Source organism: Bacillus rossius, chromosome 15, assembly GCF_032445375.1.
Source record: "Bacillus rossius redtenbacheri isolate Brsri chromosome 15, Brsri_v3, whole genome shotgun sequence".
In the NCBI taxonomy this organism is placed as follows: Eukaryota; Metazoa; Arthropoda; class Insecta; order Phasmatodea; family Bacillidae; genus Bacillus; species Bacillus rossius.
This window is the reverse complement of record NC_086342.1, coordinates 9,472,054-9,489,699: the sequence shown is the minus strand read 5'-3', so window position 1 is coordinate 9,489,699 and position 17,646 is coordinate 9,472,054. Positions and strand designations below refer to the sequence as shown.

At 38.1% G+C, this 17,646-nt stretch overlaps 1 protein-coding gene across 2 annotated transcripts in view; it reads right to left on the bottom strand.

Moving 5' to 3' along the window:
- Positions 1-77: 77 nt before the first annotated feature.
- LOC134539232 (sialin-like) overlaps positions 78-17,646 on the bottom strand; it is a 29,136-nt gene continuing 11,567 nt past the window's right edge. The window contains exons 5-10 of one of the 2 annotated variants that reach the window (XM_063381032.1): positions 15,953-16,086; positions 14,110-14,256; positions 12,417-12,549; positions 11,001-11,156; positions 5,448-5,533; positions 78-2,492 (exon numbers count right to left, since the gene is read on the bottom strand). In XM_063381032.1, the coding sequence (XP_063237102.1) occupies positions 2,256-2,492; positions 5,448-5,533; positions 11,001-11,156; positions 12,417-12,549; positions 14,110-14,256; positions 15,953-16,086 (893 nt within the window). In that variant the 3' untranslated portion in view covers positions 78-2,255. Of the gene's footprint in view, positions 2,493-5,447; positions 5,534-11,000; positions 11,157-12,416; positions 12,550-14,109; positions 14,257-15,952; positions 16,174-17,646 lie in introns of both variants that reach the window. The other variant, XM_063381031.1, reaches the window with a different exon arrangement.

Below are 17,646 nucleotides of genomic sequence, written 5' to 3'. Positions count from 1 at the left end.
GAAATTGTAGATAAATGTTGCCGAAATTTTCCAGGTTTCAAATGGTAATTTAAAAAAAAATAGTGAACACACACACACACACTTAAAAATTTTATTCGTAGTTTTACTGCGATTCCCAGCATGTCTGTAACATTTCTATCAGGTTTAAGCAAATATTGTTCAGACAGTGTTTAGATTTAAACTCACTAGACCAGTATTAAGGAACCTTTAGGTTACCACCACAAACTATATCGAAAGGGTAATCGCCAAAATTTAGACGAAGATAAAACAATAATTTATGAAAAAATTCTTGTTTGACAAGGCTCGGACTTCAAAAACCTAATCTTTATTAATACGAAGCCAAAATCCTTTATTTACACTATTGATAATATTAATAATCAGGCTTTGTGGTACTTTTCAAAATATACTTAATTAAACATGCTTCACACTTTGTTTTATTTATAGGTACATGTGGTTCTCCAAAATTAAAATATATATTAATTGGATTTGCTCTCTGAGCTGGATAACACAACTGACATAATGCTGATGAATACATACAACTAAATATGTAGGTACATTTAAAATTGCACATAGTTTGCATCCATTGCCATTCCTTCAATTTTATCCTAGCTCAGTGTGTCTACAAGTCATGAAATTCACAAACGTCACAAAGTAACAAAACTGAAGGAATGGTCATGAGAAGTTGCAAAAAAAAAAAAAAAAGCCCTACAATAAACAGTAATGATGCTGTAAGTCACGAAAATTTAATTTACATGCACTGTTTTTTGACGTCTGACTTCAGTTACTAGTCACACCTGAAATGCCTTAATGTAAATATTTGAATACTGTTCATCAAATTAAATCACATGGAAATAATTCTGAAAGGGTTTAGCCTCCCAAGAAAAATATAGTAGATATATTTCTTATTCCTTAACGTTGATTTTTATATTAAAAAAAAAATACACTGTAGTATAAAAAAGTTTGAAAAAAAGTCATTAAAATGCTGAAATAGTTATTACTAAGTTTTAATTATTATCATACGCATAGTTGACTAACATTATTGTTCCTTAAGTTATTTTATTTTGTAATGTAGAGATTTTATTTTCCTATGTTACGTTTGGTTGGTTTAAGAATTTTAAAGAGATTTGATATTTATAAGTGGAAACAAACGAGGTGTAAATAAGATACTGTATGTACTTATGTAATATTAAACAAATTACAATAGTATAGGTTAGGTAATTAATTGTATGTTTTGAATGTGGTACTAAGAACAGCACTTACTTAACTGCTTACCTGCTTATTTACTTTCTTACTTACACACATACAGTCTACAAATCAATACAATAACTTATTGATAATTCTAACTTGAGCTTTTTCTGGGCAACTCAATATTGTTAATAATTTGAAGCTGTTATTCCGTAATTAATTACTTTTTTCTTTCACACAAAAGCATGATAAAGGCTGAATCCAAAAATTAACATTATGCATGTTCAGCATGATCATACTGCCAAACAGTATTCTCAGCCACAATATGCTGCACCTGAATAAGCGTATATCATACAAATACTGAATCCCACAAGACGTGAAAACGGTACAAAGTTTCCAAGCTGCTGCACATTTGTTGGCTCATTCACCATCATTGTTCACACCATCACCAAACCGGAATGCTCGTCAAATTACACACTGCAGGAACTCGAAACGAAAATACGTGTCACAGCAAGCCAAAACTTTTTTAACACTTGCGGGGGTTCGAAAACTTTCCCCCAACGCGTCACGAGACTAACGGGCACACACTAGTTAAGAATGATCATTTCATTCAAATTGACCGATACAACAACTCTACACTTGACTGATATCGGTAAATCGCGAGTCGCTGATAATCTTTTACAACCACGTGAATTACGGCAGATAAAAAAAAAAAATTTTAAAAGACGTGAACAAAAGCTATGCTAAACACCATTTTACACCATCATTCCACGCCGAGTAACGGTTAAGATTTGAATTCTTAAATAATATCATGACATTTAAAAAAAAAAAAAAAAAATTTAAATTTATTTTCTTGGTATTTCAATTTCCTTTTTTTTTTTTTGTGCAGTTGGTGATTCCGCTTGCTGTTTGATGATGTGATGTAGCGCTCAGGTGATAAGAAGAATTGGTAGTGCTTCGAAACGGGCCCACTGGTAGTCAAGGAGTCTCATCGTGGACGGATTGCAGTCCGTTCATCACGGGGCCACCATCGGTCCTCTCAGCCCACACAGTCGTCTCGCCGCGCTGTTTCACGCAGCGTCGTCCTTCGCTTTGCCGCCGGCCTCCGTCTGCTTCGCCGCGCCGGCGAGCAGCGCCCGCCCCGCCTTGTCCGCGCCCACGCCGCGCAGGAGGTCCAGCGCGCCCTCCGGGCTCAGGTCGTTCCACGGCTGGAGGTCGGAGGACGCGCAGAACATGTAGCTCACGCCCACAGTCAGCGCCATCGCCGCCGTGATCAGGAACACGATCTGCCACTGCCCCACCGTTTGCTGCGGGGGAAGCCACAGTCCGCGGCATTTTTATTTAAGCATACTTGTTTTTGGAAATTTTAAACATGGCAGCATTTTATTTAAGCATACTTGTTTTTTGGAAATTTCAAACATGGCAGTATTTTTATTTAAACATTACTTGTTTTTGGAAATTTTAAACATGGCAGCATTTTATTTAAGCATACTTGTTTTTGGAAATTTTAAACATGGCAGCATTTTATTTAAGCATACTTGTTTTTTGGAAATTTCAAACATGGCTGCATTTTATTTAAGCATTACTTGTTTTTTGGAAATTTTAAACAATGCTGCATTTTATTTAAGCATACTTGTTTTTTGGAAGTTTTAAACATGGCTGCATTTTTATTTAGGCATACTTACTTTTGGAAATTTTAAACATGGCATTATTTTTATTTAAGCATACTTGTTTTTGGAAATTTCAAACATGGCTGCATTTTATTTAAGCATTACTTGTTTTTTGGAAATTTTAAACAATGCTGCATTTTATTTAAGCATACTTGTTTTTTGGAATTTTTAAACATGGCGGCATTTTTATTTAAGCATTACTTGTTTTTTGGAAATATTGAACATGGCGGCATTTTATTTAAGGATACTTGTTTTTTGGAAATTTTAAACATGGTGGCATTTTTATTAAAGCATACTTGTTTTTTGGAAATTTTAAACATGGCGGCATTTTTTTATTTAAGCATACTTTTCAAAATTTAAACATGGCGGCATTTTTTTATTTAAGCATACTTTTCAAAATTTAAACATGGCGGCATTTTATTTACGCATACTTTTCAAAATTTAAACACGCTGCATTTTTTTATTTAAGCATACTTTTCAAAATTTAAACATGGCGGCATTTTTATTTAAGCATACTTGTTTTTGGAAATATTAAACATGGCGGCCATTTTATTTAAGCATACTTGTTTTTGGAAATTTCAAACATGGCAGCATTTTATTTAAGCATACTTGTTTTTGGAAATTTTAAACATGGCGGCATTTTATTTAAGCATACTAGTTTTTGGAAATATTAAACATGGCGGCATTTTATTTAAGCATACTTGTTTTTCAGAATTTTTAAAAATGGCAGCATTTTATTTAAGCATACTTGTTTTTGGAAATTTTAAACATGGCGGCATTTTATTTAAGCATACTTGTTTTTTGGAAGTTTTAAACATGGCTGCATTTTTATTTAGGCATACTTGCTTTTGGAAATTTTAAACATGGCATTATTTTTATTTAAGCATACTTGTTTTTGGAAATTTAAAAAATGGCGGCATTTTTATTTAAGCATTACTTGTTTTTGGAAATTTTAAACATGGCGGTATTTTTATTTAAACATACTTGTTTTTTGGAAATTTTAAACATGGCTGCATTTTATTTAAGCATACGTACTTGTATTTGGAAATTTTAAACATGGCGGCATTTTATTTAAGCATACTTGTTTTTGGAAATTTTAAACATGGCGGTATTTTATTTAAGCATACAACATGGCAGCATGGAAAAAGAGTTGCCAAAATGTAAAAGTTTAAACTAGACAATAAAAATGAAACTACAAATAATAAGCTTATCAAGGAACAAGATATTTTTAACTTATCAACCAAAGAAAACTATTTTATAAGGATCAAATACTGTGTGTTTATAGATCAATATACTTAATACTAAGCAGAAAACCTTAATTGGGAACTTTTTAAATTTAAAAAGGTTTATTTGTGATACTACATGTAAAGGAGGATTTAAGTATGGATTAGAGCAGAAATATCTATGACATGCAAAAAAAAAAATACAGTAACCATTTTCACAATCATAACCACTGATAACACAAAGTTGTGTAGCAAACTGGCAAACTTTTAGCCTACTTTTTCATTTTATTGCTTTTTTATAATGATTACTTGTAAATTACAAAATATGAGAAAAAATAGTTACGGTAACTAAATGTTTAAGATACAGAAAAATGATTGAAACTACATATTTACATTTACATGACAAACAAATCAACTTTTGCAGTTGAATTCCAAACAAGTATCCAACAAGTGATGGAATTTGATAGTACAAACACGACACTTGGTTATTATAGAAATTGTACGTAATAGCAAATCTTTTTCGTCATGATTTTGGGCATGGTTTTGGATGTGGGTTCCCGAACCACTGACTGTGTGCTCATAAACAGGTATGAGCCACACCAAAAGTTGAGATAAGATATAGCTCCTTAGCTGAGCCACAGGAGCCCAATTCTGTACCGACTGAGGCACCGCAGACCATATGAGCCATAGATAAATGCTTTATGAATTTTACGGGGAACTATCGTACTTAAGTTTCAAAACAAAAATAAAAAAAATATACATATATTTTTTGTTACTGATGATAAATCGAGTAGCTCATAACCAAGCATCGCAATTTTAGGGAATTGCAGCAGTAAAATCATTTCGAAAATACACTAATCAAACCTTGGGTGCATCATCAGACAGTCCTGTTTCCAAAACAGTTTTTATTTTCTCAAGATCAACACCTTCATAACACTGAATATAAAATAAAAATAGATTTGTTATTTAGTAATGAAAGTATATACAAAACAGGAAAATTTTTACTGAACTATTGAATCCATTGATTAGTCGTTAAAAAATTAAAAATATATACTGTGAGTTCCTGTGAAGATGTTTCTAGTGGGTCAAAAGATATATTAACTGGAAAATAATACATATTTGTGTTTATAAATGAAGTTTTAACATATTTAAAACATTTAATGTTGGAAATTTTTATTTTAAAAGAGTTTTGCCATACAATAATAAAAAAAAATATTTAGAAATACTGTTTCGACAATACCTATGTACACCTTCACTTTCCTACGCGCCTCTCTTTAACCTGTTTCTTCGCAGCTTTGAATGACTATGTGCAACTTAAAGTATTGGCAGTGGAATGCAGTTGTTTATTTTTTGTGGCCAGATTACTTACGTTATTGTACGTGAGAACTCCCACAATTATGGGTGAAATGATTCCTGGCGCAACAGTGACTGTGTTGCTGATTCCAAACATTATACCTGCAAGAGAGAGAAAGATGAATAAAAGTACAGTCCAGTCGATCTAATATGAGTTTTGCTTAGTGCTTACTTTCAGGCAAGAAGGCAACAAAAATTTAAAATATTTATTTATTTATTAATATTGTTATTTATTTATTAATATTGTAACATGCCCATCAACAGCCGAGGGCTTTAGTGGTGGGCACGACACATATATTATACAAGGACAACATATAAACAATACAAACAAAATACAAACAAACAAGTAAAGTTAAAATATGTATAACTGTTAAAAATAAACATAAAAATATAAAATGCATAAAAAGAAATACAAAACATAGACATTACATATCCAAAATATCAAGCCAGGCTATGTTTAAGTCGCATAGTGAAAAGTCTTTAATCTGGCACATTCAGGACAAGGGGCCTGCTGGATTATCAAATGTCAATATACTTTTAACGGGAATACCATAGAAAAAATACAGATGAGTGTTACTGTTTACATGGTCCGTACCCACTTGTGCAATCAAAATTTACGGAGTTTTTAAGGACCACTAAACTTCATCGCCTTCACCACTATCAAGAGGTAGAAAACTATTTGTAACATCATAAGAAACCTCAAGAAAATAACAATGTTAAATAGTTAATTACGAAAAAAAAAAAACATGTTTTGTCGGTTAGGTAGTTAAATTCTTACAGATAAAAGGATAAAACCCTATTATCTATACTTATTATCCTTGGAACACGTGTAGCATAGTGTATATCTGAAATTTATAGACATAGCATTTAATTTTATTACTAATTATATTTGCTGTATAAGTTCAAAGTAAGACAGTAAAACACACCTTTTTAGTTTAACGATGAGATAAAAAATACAAAAAATATACAAAATGTTTTTATGCATAAAATTTAATACCCTTAACCCTAAATTTGCCACTTGTGTCGAGCAAGCACAAAGCATTGTTTGCTCCAAAGTAAAAAATAAAAATTCCTGCATGCATTCATTCCTTGCGAAATACCAGTCATTGTTAATAAAAAAAAAAATTAAAAAAAAACTTTTAAGGGCCCTTATTTAATTTAAGACAAATTAAGGTCGTTTTAAGAAAATTAAGGAGGCGAATGAGCCCTGGTTTAGTCAAGTCTCTGATATGTAGCACCTATGATTCAGATCTCTTCTTAATAAAATCATAACGCGATATGTACCAGTGAAATGTGGAATGTGAGATGTAAAGGCGGAATTACAATAGCCCGTTGCCTCTGTCCATCTGTCACTTTTTCATCCGTCAACACGCCACTCAGCTGGCCTAGCAATTTACAACATGAATTCACCCGTCCGTCAAAATATTTTCCCAAGTAAGTGCTACCAACACTCAGTGTTTTTCTCTTAGAGACTTATTTCCAGTTGTTTACTGTTTATGTCATTTATTTTTTACATATTGTACAAGCATACTCTCAGAAAAATTCAGAGTCTTGATGACTGAATTGTTTGGACATGAGTTTTAAGAACCGCAATGTTACTACACAAAACACCTGAACGACCAAATACAAACACCACAGGCTTGTTTTCTGGTAAAAATTTACATCCGCAGCTGAAACCACAGATATAATCCATCCGTCTGTCCCGTCAAAAGTATGAGTACGCCCAACTTTTGATGGGCCGAAAGATAAAATTTTTCAGGCCCTCTGATTGGCTGTAGGTCATGTGACCGATGGACGAATGACAGGCGCACAGAGGCGACAGGCAATTGTAATCCCAGCTTAACTTGTTGGAAAATGAGAAAATCTGAACTGAAATGAAAATCAACATTAACGATAAACTGGACGAGCTATAAACGCCCAAAGTGCAGTAATGAGACCAAAGAGTTAAGATCAACAGCCGGAAGCCAATAAATCTGATAATGAGCGTTTCGATTGGCGCCCTTATTACAAAATAAGACAGTGCTCACTTTTAAACTCGTAAAGCTCAGTTACACCAATACTAAGGAACCTTTAGGTCACCACCCCAGACTACGTCAAAAAGGTAATTGGCAAAATTAAGTGGAAGACAAAACAAAAATTTATGAGAAAAATCCTGTTTGTCAAGGCTTAGACTTCAAAAACCTAAACATTACTAACACCACGCCATTATACTTTTTACATATTCACAACAGTATTAATAATTCAGACTATGTGATACTTTTCAAAATGCTTGATCCTTCATACTTTGCTTTATTTATAGGATCATGTTGTTCTCCAAAATGAAATTGTGTATTAATTATTGGGTTTCACTCACAAAAAGGCTTGTTCCCTACTGAGCTAAACAACATAACTGACATAATTTTAGCCAAAAAAAACTTGTACTGAATGACAGGGATAGTTGTCAGAAGTGGAACTAAAAATTTTCATGTTAGTAGTTAGCTGGACTGCAGTGTGCTGTTAACTCATTATTTTAAAAAGCTCTGTTCCAAGCATTTATCTTCCTACAGTCTGTCCATTTACAAAATGTGACAACTCACTTAACTCACTTTTCAACTAGCTTCATGACTCACCAACATTATGATTATCAAATGTGGTAGGAAAATCATAAAAAAATTTAATGGGAGGTAGAAACACACAGAGGAAAAAATTTTTGTATGGGCTCACTGTTGTGATGTTTTTAATGTCTGAGGGAAGAAAAAAAGTAAACCAAGTGACAGTGCATCTGTGCAAAATTCATTCCTTTTTCTGTGCAAGACTATTTACGATTAACAGCTTTCGAGTTCTTGTGCTACTGTCTTTTTTTCCCCCTACCGAAGTAATAGCATTAAACAAAATGAAATATCTCAAGAGGCACCAAAACAGCCATTTTAATTCGACATGCAGACATACTACATTCATCATCATCATCAACTGCTTCCAAACTGCAGCCGAGTCAGCAAAGTAAAATGCCACCATCATCTTCTGTCTCTCCACCATACGTCATCCTTCACTCTGCTCCAGTCTTCTCCTCTCTCCCACACTCCTTTAACTATCTGTTCTTCCCATCTCCTTCTTGGTATTCCTCAGTCTTCCTTGAGCTACTACATTATTTCCTTGATTTCTTACCATCAAAAATACACAATGCTTCGGATGAACTTTCAACAGTTTTAGTTATTTAAATTTTATTTTATAAAAGATTAAATAATGTGAAGTATGATGTAGGGAATTAACCACAGTGGATGCAGACTCACCAGCGAAGTTTGGGCTGATGTAGGGAATTAACCACGGGGGATGGAGACTCACTAGCGAAGTTCAAGCTGATGTTGGGAATTAACCACAGGGGATGCAGACTCACTAGCGAAGTTGGGCTGATGTAGGGAATTAACCACAGGGGATGCAGACTCACCAGCGAAGTTTGGGCTGATGTAGGGAATTAACCACAGGGGATGCAGACTCACTAGCGAAGTTGGGCTGATGTAGGGAATTAACCACAGGGGATGCAGACTCACCAGCGAAGTTTGGGCTGATGTAGGGAATTAACCACAGGGGATGCAGACTCACTAGCGAAGTTGGGCTGATGTAGGGAATTAACCACAGGGGATGGAGACTCACTAGCGAAGTTGGGCTGATGTAGGGAATTAACCACAGGGGATGCAGACTCACTAGCGAAGTTTGGGCTGATGTAGGGAATTAACCACAGGGGATGCAGACTCACTAGCGAAGTTTGGGCTGATGTAGGGAATTAACCACAGGGGATGCAGACTCACTAGCGAAGTTGGGCTGATGTAGGGAATTAACCACAGGGGATGCAGACTCACCAGCGAAGTTTGGGCTGATGTAGGGAATTAACCACAGGGTATGCAGACTCACTAGCGAAGTTGGGCTGATGTAGGGAATTAACCACAGGGGATGCAGACTCACTAGCGAAGTTAGGCTGATGTAGGGAATTAACCACAGGGGATGCAGACTCACTAGCGAAGTTAGGCTGATGTAGGGAATTAACCACAGGGGATGGAGACTCACTAGCGAAGTTCGGGCTGATGTAGGGAATTAACCACAGGGGATGCAGACTCACTAGCGAAGTTGGGCTGATGTAGGGAATTAACCACAGGGGATGCAGACTCACTAGCGAAGTTAGGCTGATGTAGGGAATTAACCACAGGTGATGCAGACTCACTAACAAAGTTGGGCTGACGTAGGGAATTAACCACGGGGGACGCATACTCACTAGCGAAGTTGGGCTGATGTAGGGAATTAACCACGGGGGATGGAGACTCACTAGCGAAGTTGGGCTGATGTAGGGAATTAACCACGGGGGACGCAGACTTACTAGCGAAGTTCGGGCTGATGTAGGGAATTAACCACGGGAAATGCAGACTAGCGAAGTTTGGGCTGACGTAGGGAATTAACCACAGTGGATGCAGACTCACTAGCGAAGTTGGGCTGATGTAGGGAATTAACCACAGGGGATGGAGACTCACTAGCGAAGTTGGGCTGATGTAGGGCAGTAACCACAGGGGATGCAGACTCACTAGCGAAGTTGGGCTGATGTAGGGAATTAACCACAGGGGATGCAGACTCACTAGCGAAGTTAGGCTGATGTAGGGAATTAACCACAGGGGATGCAGACTCACTAGCGAAGTTAGGCTGATGTAGGGAATTAACCACAGGGGATGGAGACTCACTAGCGAAGTTCGGGCTGATGTAGGGAATTAACCACAGGGGATGCAGACTCACTAGCGAAGTTGGGCTGATGTAGGGAATTAACCACAGGGGATGCAGACTCACTAGCGAAGTTAGGCTGATGTAGGGAATTAACCACAGGTGATGCAGACTCACTAACAAAGTTGGGCTGACGTAGGGAATTAACCACGGGGGACGCATACTCACTAGCGAAGTTGGGCTGATGTAGGGAATTAACCACGGGGGATGGAGACTCACTAGCAAAGTTGGGCTGATGTAGGGAATTAACCACGGGGGACGCAGACTTACTAGCGAAGTTCGGGCTGATGTAGGGAATTAACCACGGGAAATGCAGACTAGCGAAGTTTGGGCTGACGTAGGGAATTAACCACAGTGGATGCAGACTCACTAGCGAAGTTGGGCTGATGTAGGGAATTAACCACAGGGGATGGAGACTCACTAGCGAAGTTGGGCTGATGTAGGGAAGTAACCACAGGGGATGAAGACTCACTAGCGAAGTTAGGCTGATGTAGGGAATTAACCACGGGGGATGCAGACTCACTAACAAAGTTGGGCTGACGTAGGGAATTAACCACGGGGGACGCAGACTCACTAGCGAAGTTCGGGCTGATGTAGGGAATTAACCACGGGGGATGCAGACTCACTAGCGAAGTTGGGCTGACGTAGGGAATTGACCACGAGGGATGCAGACTCGCTAGCGAAGGTTGGGCTGATGTAGGGAATTAACCACGGGGGATGCAAACTCACTAGTGAAGTTCGGGCTGAAATAGGGAATTAACCACGGGGAATGCAGACTAGCGAAGTTTGGGCTGACGTAGGGATTTAACCACGGGGGAAGCAGACTCACTAGCGAAGTTGGGGCTGAGGTCGATCAGGCTGGCGAGGGCGCCACTTGACACGGCGCCGCTGCAACCCGTGGCTAGTGCCAGGAACACCACGGACGCCACCTTGTTGCAGCCGCTGAACGCCAGGCCGAGCACGAACAACCCCTGTCCTATGCAGCCTGTGGGCACAAACGCGATACGAGAACGCCCGTCAGGGGCGGCCTCTCTCTTGGGCAAAACCTAATTCCCGGTCTTTCCTGATATTTCCCAGTTTACCCTGACCCACTTAAATACTTTCCCCTGCATCCATCTATCTGGAAACATTACAAATATTTTACAATACACAGTTTGCGCTGTTACAATTTTTTCAAGTATCAACACTGTCAGTCTAAAAAACCATCTAACAAATAAAATTTACTAAACATTGACATTTGGTCATGCTTGCAATCAATACATTGTTGTTTGTATCCTTTTCGTATAATTAATGGCTCGTGAATTTACGATTTAAATACGTACATACCATTAGGACACTGCAAACAGCGCGTCTCATTCTTAGTTTCAGTGTGTATTTAAATGGGGTATTACTGTCTTTACTCTTTACAATTCACAATTAATGCCATTAACGCTGAACTTGTTCCGGTATGCTCTGTTGCCAGATATACACCATAGAGCACAAAATATTTAGACACAACTTTGTAATTTAACTACAATTTTTTTTTTTTAAAAAAGGACCTGAAACACTGATTTTGTAAAATAAAATTTGGATTGAGAATTTAGGAAATACATTTTACTGTAGTATTACACAAAGATCATCATCAGATCATATTACATTTTTATTTCTAAGGAGTTGTGATGAAAAGAAACTGGTTGGTTTAAGCTGTTTTCATCAACAGTTTTCTTTCTATCATTAAATAAAAAATAATAATTTTGCTCACCTGATTTTGTGGAATGCCTCGATATTGATAGTGACAGACTGCTATAAATAGTTTCTTCTGTGAAATAATAATTAGTGCTTAGCACTGAATAACTTTTTTTTTTTTCAGAATGAATTATAAATGTAATAATGCTGTCAATAGACAGTAAGGTCTTAGAATAATCAACAAACATTGAAAATTAAAAAAAAAAGAAAAAAAAAAATTAAAACTAATATATAAAGATGGTATGCAAAATATGACAAGTATCGATATGACGACAGTGGACGCCATTTACTTCTGTGTTGCAATGATTTGTACGAGACAGATAACAGTATTAAAAAAAAAATACTGATGCTGTTTTGCAAACCAAGGGGTTTTGTCTATTTCTTGTGTTTTACCGATATTTAACTAGAGCATTATTTTTTTTTTCAATTCTCTCAGTTTTCCCTGTTTTCCTACGTTCCTCCCGGCTGCCCGGGGGTTGGAGGGTTGGGGGTGGGATGGTGGCGAGGCGTCGGCACTCACAGATGGCGGTCGCCAGCTTGCGCACGGCCGTGCGCTGCATGAGGTTCCTCTGAAGCAGCCAGTCGCACAGCGTGCCTGTCAGGTAGGCCGTGATGATGCGACACACGTGTGGCACCCCGGACAGCAGTCCCGTCTGGAACCAAAGCGGGAGGGGGGGGGGGGATGAGAAAAATTTTCAAAAACCCCAGACCTAATTAACGTCAAGGCCGCCACCCCCCGAGACAGATACACCGAGGCTTGCCTCTTTATTAAATTAGAAACATTTCAAAAGCCCGAGACACTTCGAATCGCTGGAACCTGTTTTTTTTGGGGTCTCGGGGGTCCAATAATTTTTCGAAGTCCCGGAACCCATTTCAAGGCTTCCACTCCCGACCTATTCACCGAGGCCTGCCTCTTTTCAAGGGGCCCACCTAGTCAGGCGTGTATCTGTGTCGGCGAGGCGGGACGACAAGCGCGACGCTCGCTGGTGCTTCCATAAATCAATAAATAAAAGTTTGAATTTTAATCGCAAGGATGTTGTATTTGTGAAAGAAAAAAAAATTGGTTTTTATAGTTTTACCCATTTAAAACTTGCATTATGTGCATTTGAAGGCATGTTACGTTTAATCCGGACTTCCGAGTTATCCAGTCCCAGCCAGTCCGGATTAGCAAGACTCTACCGTGCATTTTACTTGCAGTTTGGTGATTTTCGTAAACAATCAGTTAGTTGCACCCTGAGAAACCAGGGCAATCGGCAGTGCCTTTCAATAATCAGCGTTCTGACACCGGCCCACTCCACCGGAACAAAATGTGTGGCATTAGAGCTTGGTGACATGCTGTGATGCTCAGCTTTCCATTTCCGGCTTGTTACTCCTCAGGTTATTTTTAACTTGAGGTGGAATTAAGGTACTGACCGCATTGTCCCACACTTAAAAACAGGACAAATAATTTATTTCTTTTGCTAATAAAAATGAACACTAAATATAAAAATTATATTACTCAACAGTTTTCATAAGCTCAGCTAAGAAGTAACTATATTTAAAAATGGGTTATCGAGTAATATTTAAAAACAGAAAAAGTCTTATTTTTTTTCTTCTTTTCAATGTTTATGCTGGCATGGGCGTCGCAAGGATATATTTTTTGGGGGGGATTTGAATTGATTTAGTTGTTGAGGAATATCCATCCCCTGGAAAAATAGCGGGGGGTCCGGTGGTCCTCCAACGGGAAAATTTGGGGTTTGAAAGTGCAGAAATGTGGTTTTTAGGCCTTTTTATTTCCTAAATATTCTAATTATAGTTGGTTGCAATATATAATTTATTTTTTCTAAAAATTATTTTCAGAGAACAAATTTGTAAAAACACAGTTAACATATCTGATTTTGATTTTACATGAAGATCGAATTAAAAAGTGCTCACATTACCACGATTGGACTAAATGCACCATGCGCAACATATGTGTTATATCACAGAATAATATTTTTTATATAACTACGAAACTAAATATATTATTGGAGGGGACGAAATTGAAGACTTTTATTATTGGGGGGGACGTGTCCCCCCCGTCCCCCCCGGTTGCGACGCCCATGATGCTGGTCTAATTTCTTAATGGAAACTCAGGACACTAATATGTGGATTTGAGGCGATAAGTAACACTATTGTTGCGCACTGGTCAAGGGACACTTAGCTCTCCCAGAGCAAGACGCGCTGCGACTCACCATGCCGATGCCCCAGCCGTGGATGTACTTGAAGTAGGTGGGGGCCTGCGTCATCAGCGTGAAGAGCCCCCAGATGTTGCCCCACTGGGACAGGACATTCATCCACATGGGCAGCGACAGCAGGATGTGCCTCCAGGGGGTCGGCATCTGCGCGAGGAGGCAACGGCCGTGTTTCGCGGCGCACTCTCCACATCTCATTACAAACTAACATCCAGCCACGACTTACTGGCAGAAACGAGACTGTGCGGTCGATTGCGACAAAACCGAAACAACACCGCAAAGCATGCCAAAACAACATATCATTCAGCAACAAAATGTTTTACTAAAAAAAAAAATAATAAAATAAATTAATCAGCCTTTTGACAGAACTTAAACCTAATTACAAAAAAAATTTTACTTTTCGCCGTGGTAAAAATCATGAATGTAGTTTCGTTTTAGCATGAATTTTGTACCAAAATGCATCATCTAAATGGATTGAAAATAAATTAATATTATGTTGCTTGATCTTGCATGTTTCAAACGCACAAAAATGTCCTGATTTATTTTTATTTTTCTGAGTTGTTCTTTTCTCGACATGCTTGTTACTAATGATTTTACTGCATTTTTAAGTGCATCAGGTGTCAATCACAATATTATTATAGTTTCATTTTGATTGACACCTAATGCACTTACACAATAAAATAATTAGTACTAAACTGCTAAAGCATATCTAGAACAGAATTGCTCAGAAAAATAAATATATATCTGCAAATTTTTATGTGTTTGAAAAATGTGCCAATGTTATTAACATAAAAAGTGTTACTAATAAGAGATGCAAGTTCAAAAAATGTGATATTAATTTGTTCCAATACATTTCGGTACAAAATTCACGCTAAACAAATTACATTCTACAGAGTTTACCACAGAAAAAGATAAAATTTTTGTTCGATGAAGTACTTAACTTTCATGATCGTCATTCTAATATAAATATACGAGATGAATTTTCACCACAATTCAAGTCTTCTAGTCTGTTGGCAGCATCAAAATGTAAAAGTATTTGATGGACGTGTGGATCATTGTGAATCGCTCGGCCTGTTGACGGACGGACGGACGCATCGTAAGGCCCAACTTTGTTTCCACACGATTCGAGTGGAGCGTCTCCAACTGTTTATGTCTATTTAAAGTGTGAATAAAAACTGAGGCGAGGCAAAATGAGGTAGCGAAAAGCTGCTATAAATTAGTTTCGTGACCTCCAGCACCATTGCTGTTTATTTAAGGACTTTTTCAACGACTTTCGCGTCTTGCAGACACGGAGAGTAAGAGCCCGTCTACAATAGTCCGAACCTGTGCGTGGTCCGTGTCCTTATCCGAATGCGAGTGACGTCATATTGTCTCACCGAAAACTGCCCTGTCCACAATTGCGATGTTCAATGACCGAATGTATTGATTTCTAAAGTTGTCACCAGAGCACAGCAAATGTGCCAAACCAAATGTTTTTTGTTTATTGTTTTGATGCTTTGCAGTTTGAGATTGAACTTAATGAAAGTTATGTAAGTTATAAGTGACTTACAACACCTTCCATTTCCTTCAGTAACAGAAACAAACGCAACGTTTTCAAACGGGAACCGGAAATTCAATAAATCGTGAGTGTTCTGTTCTTTTTTTTTTTCTGCATCCGAAGTACACACAGGTCGGGGACAAAAAGTTCAAAATTGACGAATGTCTTCGGACCAGGTAGGTTCGGACCCTTCGCCCACTTGACGCATGACGTCAGAGGGTCACACGTGGACCAATCGGCGACGAGTGTCCTTCGGACACAGTTTAGGGACATTACTGTTGTAGACGGGCCTCAAGATCCGCCCACCTTCTTGCTGGCCTTGGACTGGCCGATGCTGCCCTCTATGTGCTCCCGCTCGCCGGTGGAGATGGTGGGGTGCTGGGCGGGCGTGTTGAACACGAGCAGCCACCAGGCGCAGAACCACGCTGTGCCGAGGATGCCTGTGGTGTAGAACACGGACGGCCATCCGTACACGCTCATGAGCCAGCCGCACAGGGGGAAGGTCACAGCGGTGCCCACCGAGCTGCCTGCGGGAGTAACAGGTGATTTGCCTAACGGCGGTTTGCCTAAACATGAATTCGTTACAGCGATTTGCCTAAAGTCATTTTGCCTAAAGGCATTTTGCCTAACGGCGATTCGCCTAACGTCGATTTGCCTAACGGCGTTTTGCCTAACGTCGATTTGCCTAACGTCGATTTGCCTAACGTCGATTTGCCTAACGTCGATTTGCCTAACGTCGATTTGCCTAACAGCGTTTTGCCTAACGGCGTTTTGCCTAAACGGTGTTTTGCCTAAAATTAGGCAAAACACCTTTAGGCAAAACTACACATGCCCGCCTGCGGGTACAACGCACGGACTTACCGGGACTCCCACCGTCACACGAGCAACTCCCGGGGCGTTGTTTCGAAAACACCGTGCTACATTGCCGTGTCAGTCTAAGTTAAGCATTTCTCATCGCCTAGCAGAAGACCTAAACCCAAAGGGAAAAAGAAGAATAAAAAAAAAAGTGTACCCCAAAATTCAAACAGCCATCGAAAAAATGAAACAAACACATAAATGAAAAGACAACACAAGACCTTTATGATGTTTGGAAGCTGTCATATTCTTTAGAATGAATAAGAACAATCACATTGGAACTGTCCATTTAAAATAAATACAGGCTGTAACACATCATTTTCATTACAAGTGACAAGTTATTTTTATATTTTTTTAATGACTTGTAAACAATAAATGACATGTATACTATGACATTTTCTTACAAGGCGAAGTTTTTTTTTATCGCGGCATACGGTAAGTCTGCTTATTTAAAAATTTTATTTTGCTTTATTACCCATATTACCTTGACTATCCAGATTGCCTTTGGTGCCAGTTGAACAGGATAAATGAGGTTTTACTGTAATTCCAACACTAACCACATTCTGAATCAGTTCTGCTAGTCTTAATTGCATATAAGAAAAGACATATTGCCAAAGCCTGTGGCTGAACTAGACTTTGCGGGGCCCCAGGCTATTTACTTACGTGAAGGCACCTTCCCCTGGGAAAATTTAAAAATAATTCTCTTCCAAACAAAATTTTAAACCAACCTGGAACTTAAATTTCAACGATGCTTTTTGCTAATTTAAGTTAAGAAATTGTGAATTTTTTTCCTGATGAATTACCTCGGGTGAATGTTTACTATCTAATTCTGGTGAAAATAACGCAATTATGCATGGCGATAAACACTTTAAAAGTTTTTCTCATACGAAATCATGAATTGAAATTTGTAATGACCAGCACTTTAGAGTACTTGCTAATAAAATCTGAATTTTCCTTTTGTCATTAATGTCCTTATTTTCAGCAGGACGCTACACAAACAAGTAAAATAAAAAAATGTGTGCGTGGAGGCCACGCGCGACCGAAGTGAAACTCCTTGCTTATTAGGCATTATCAGTATTTTATTTATTTAACAAGAGATGATAATTGTGAGAATAGTAAAAATTCGAGTATGATCTCAAATGGAA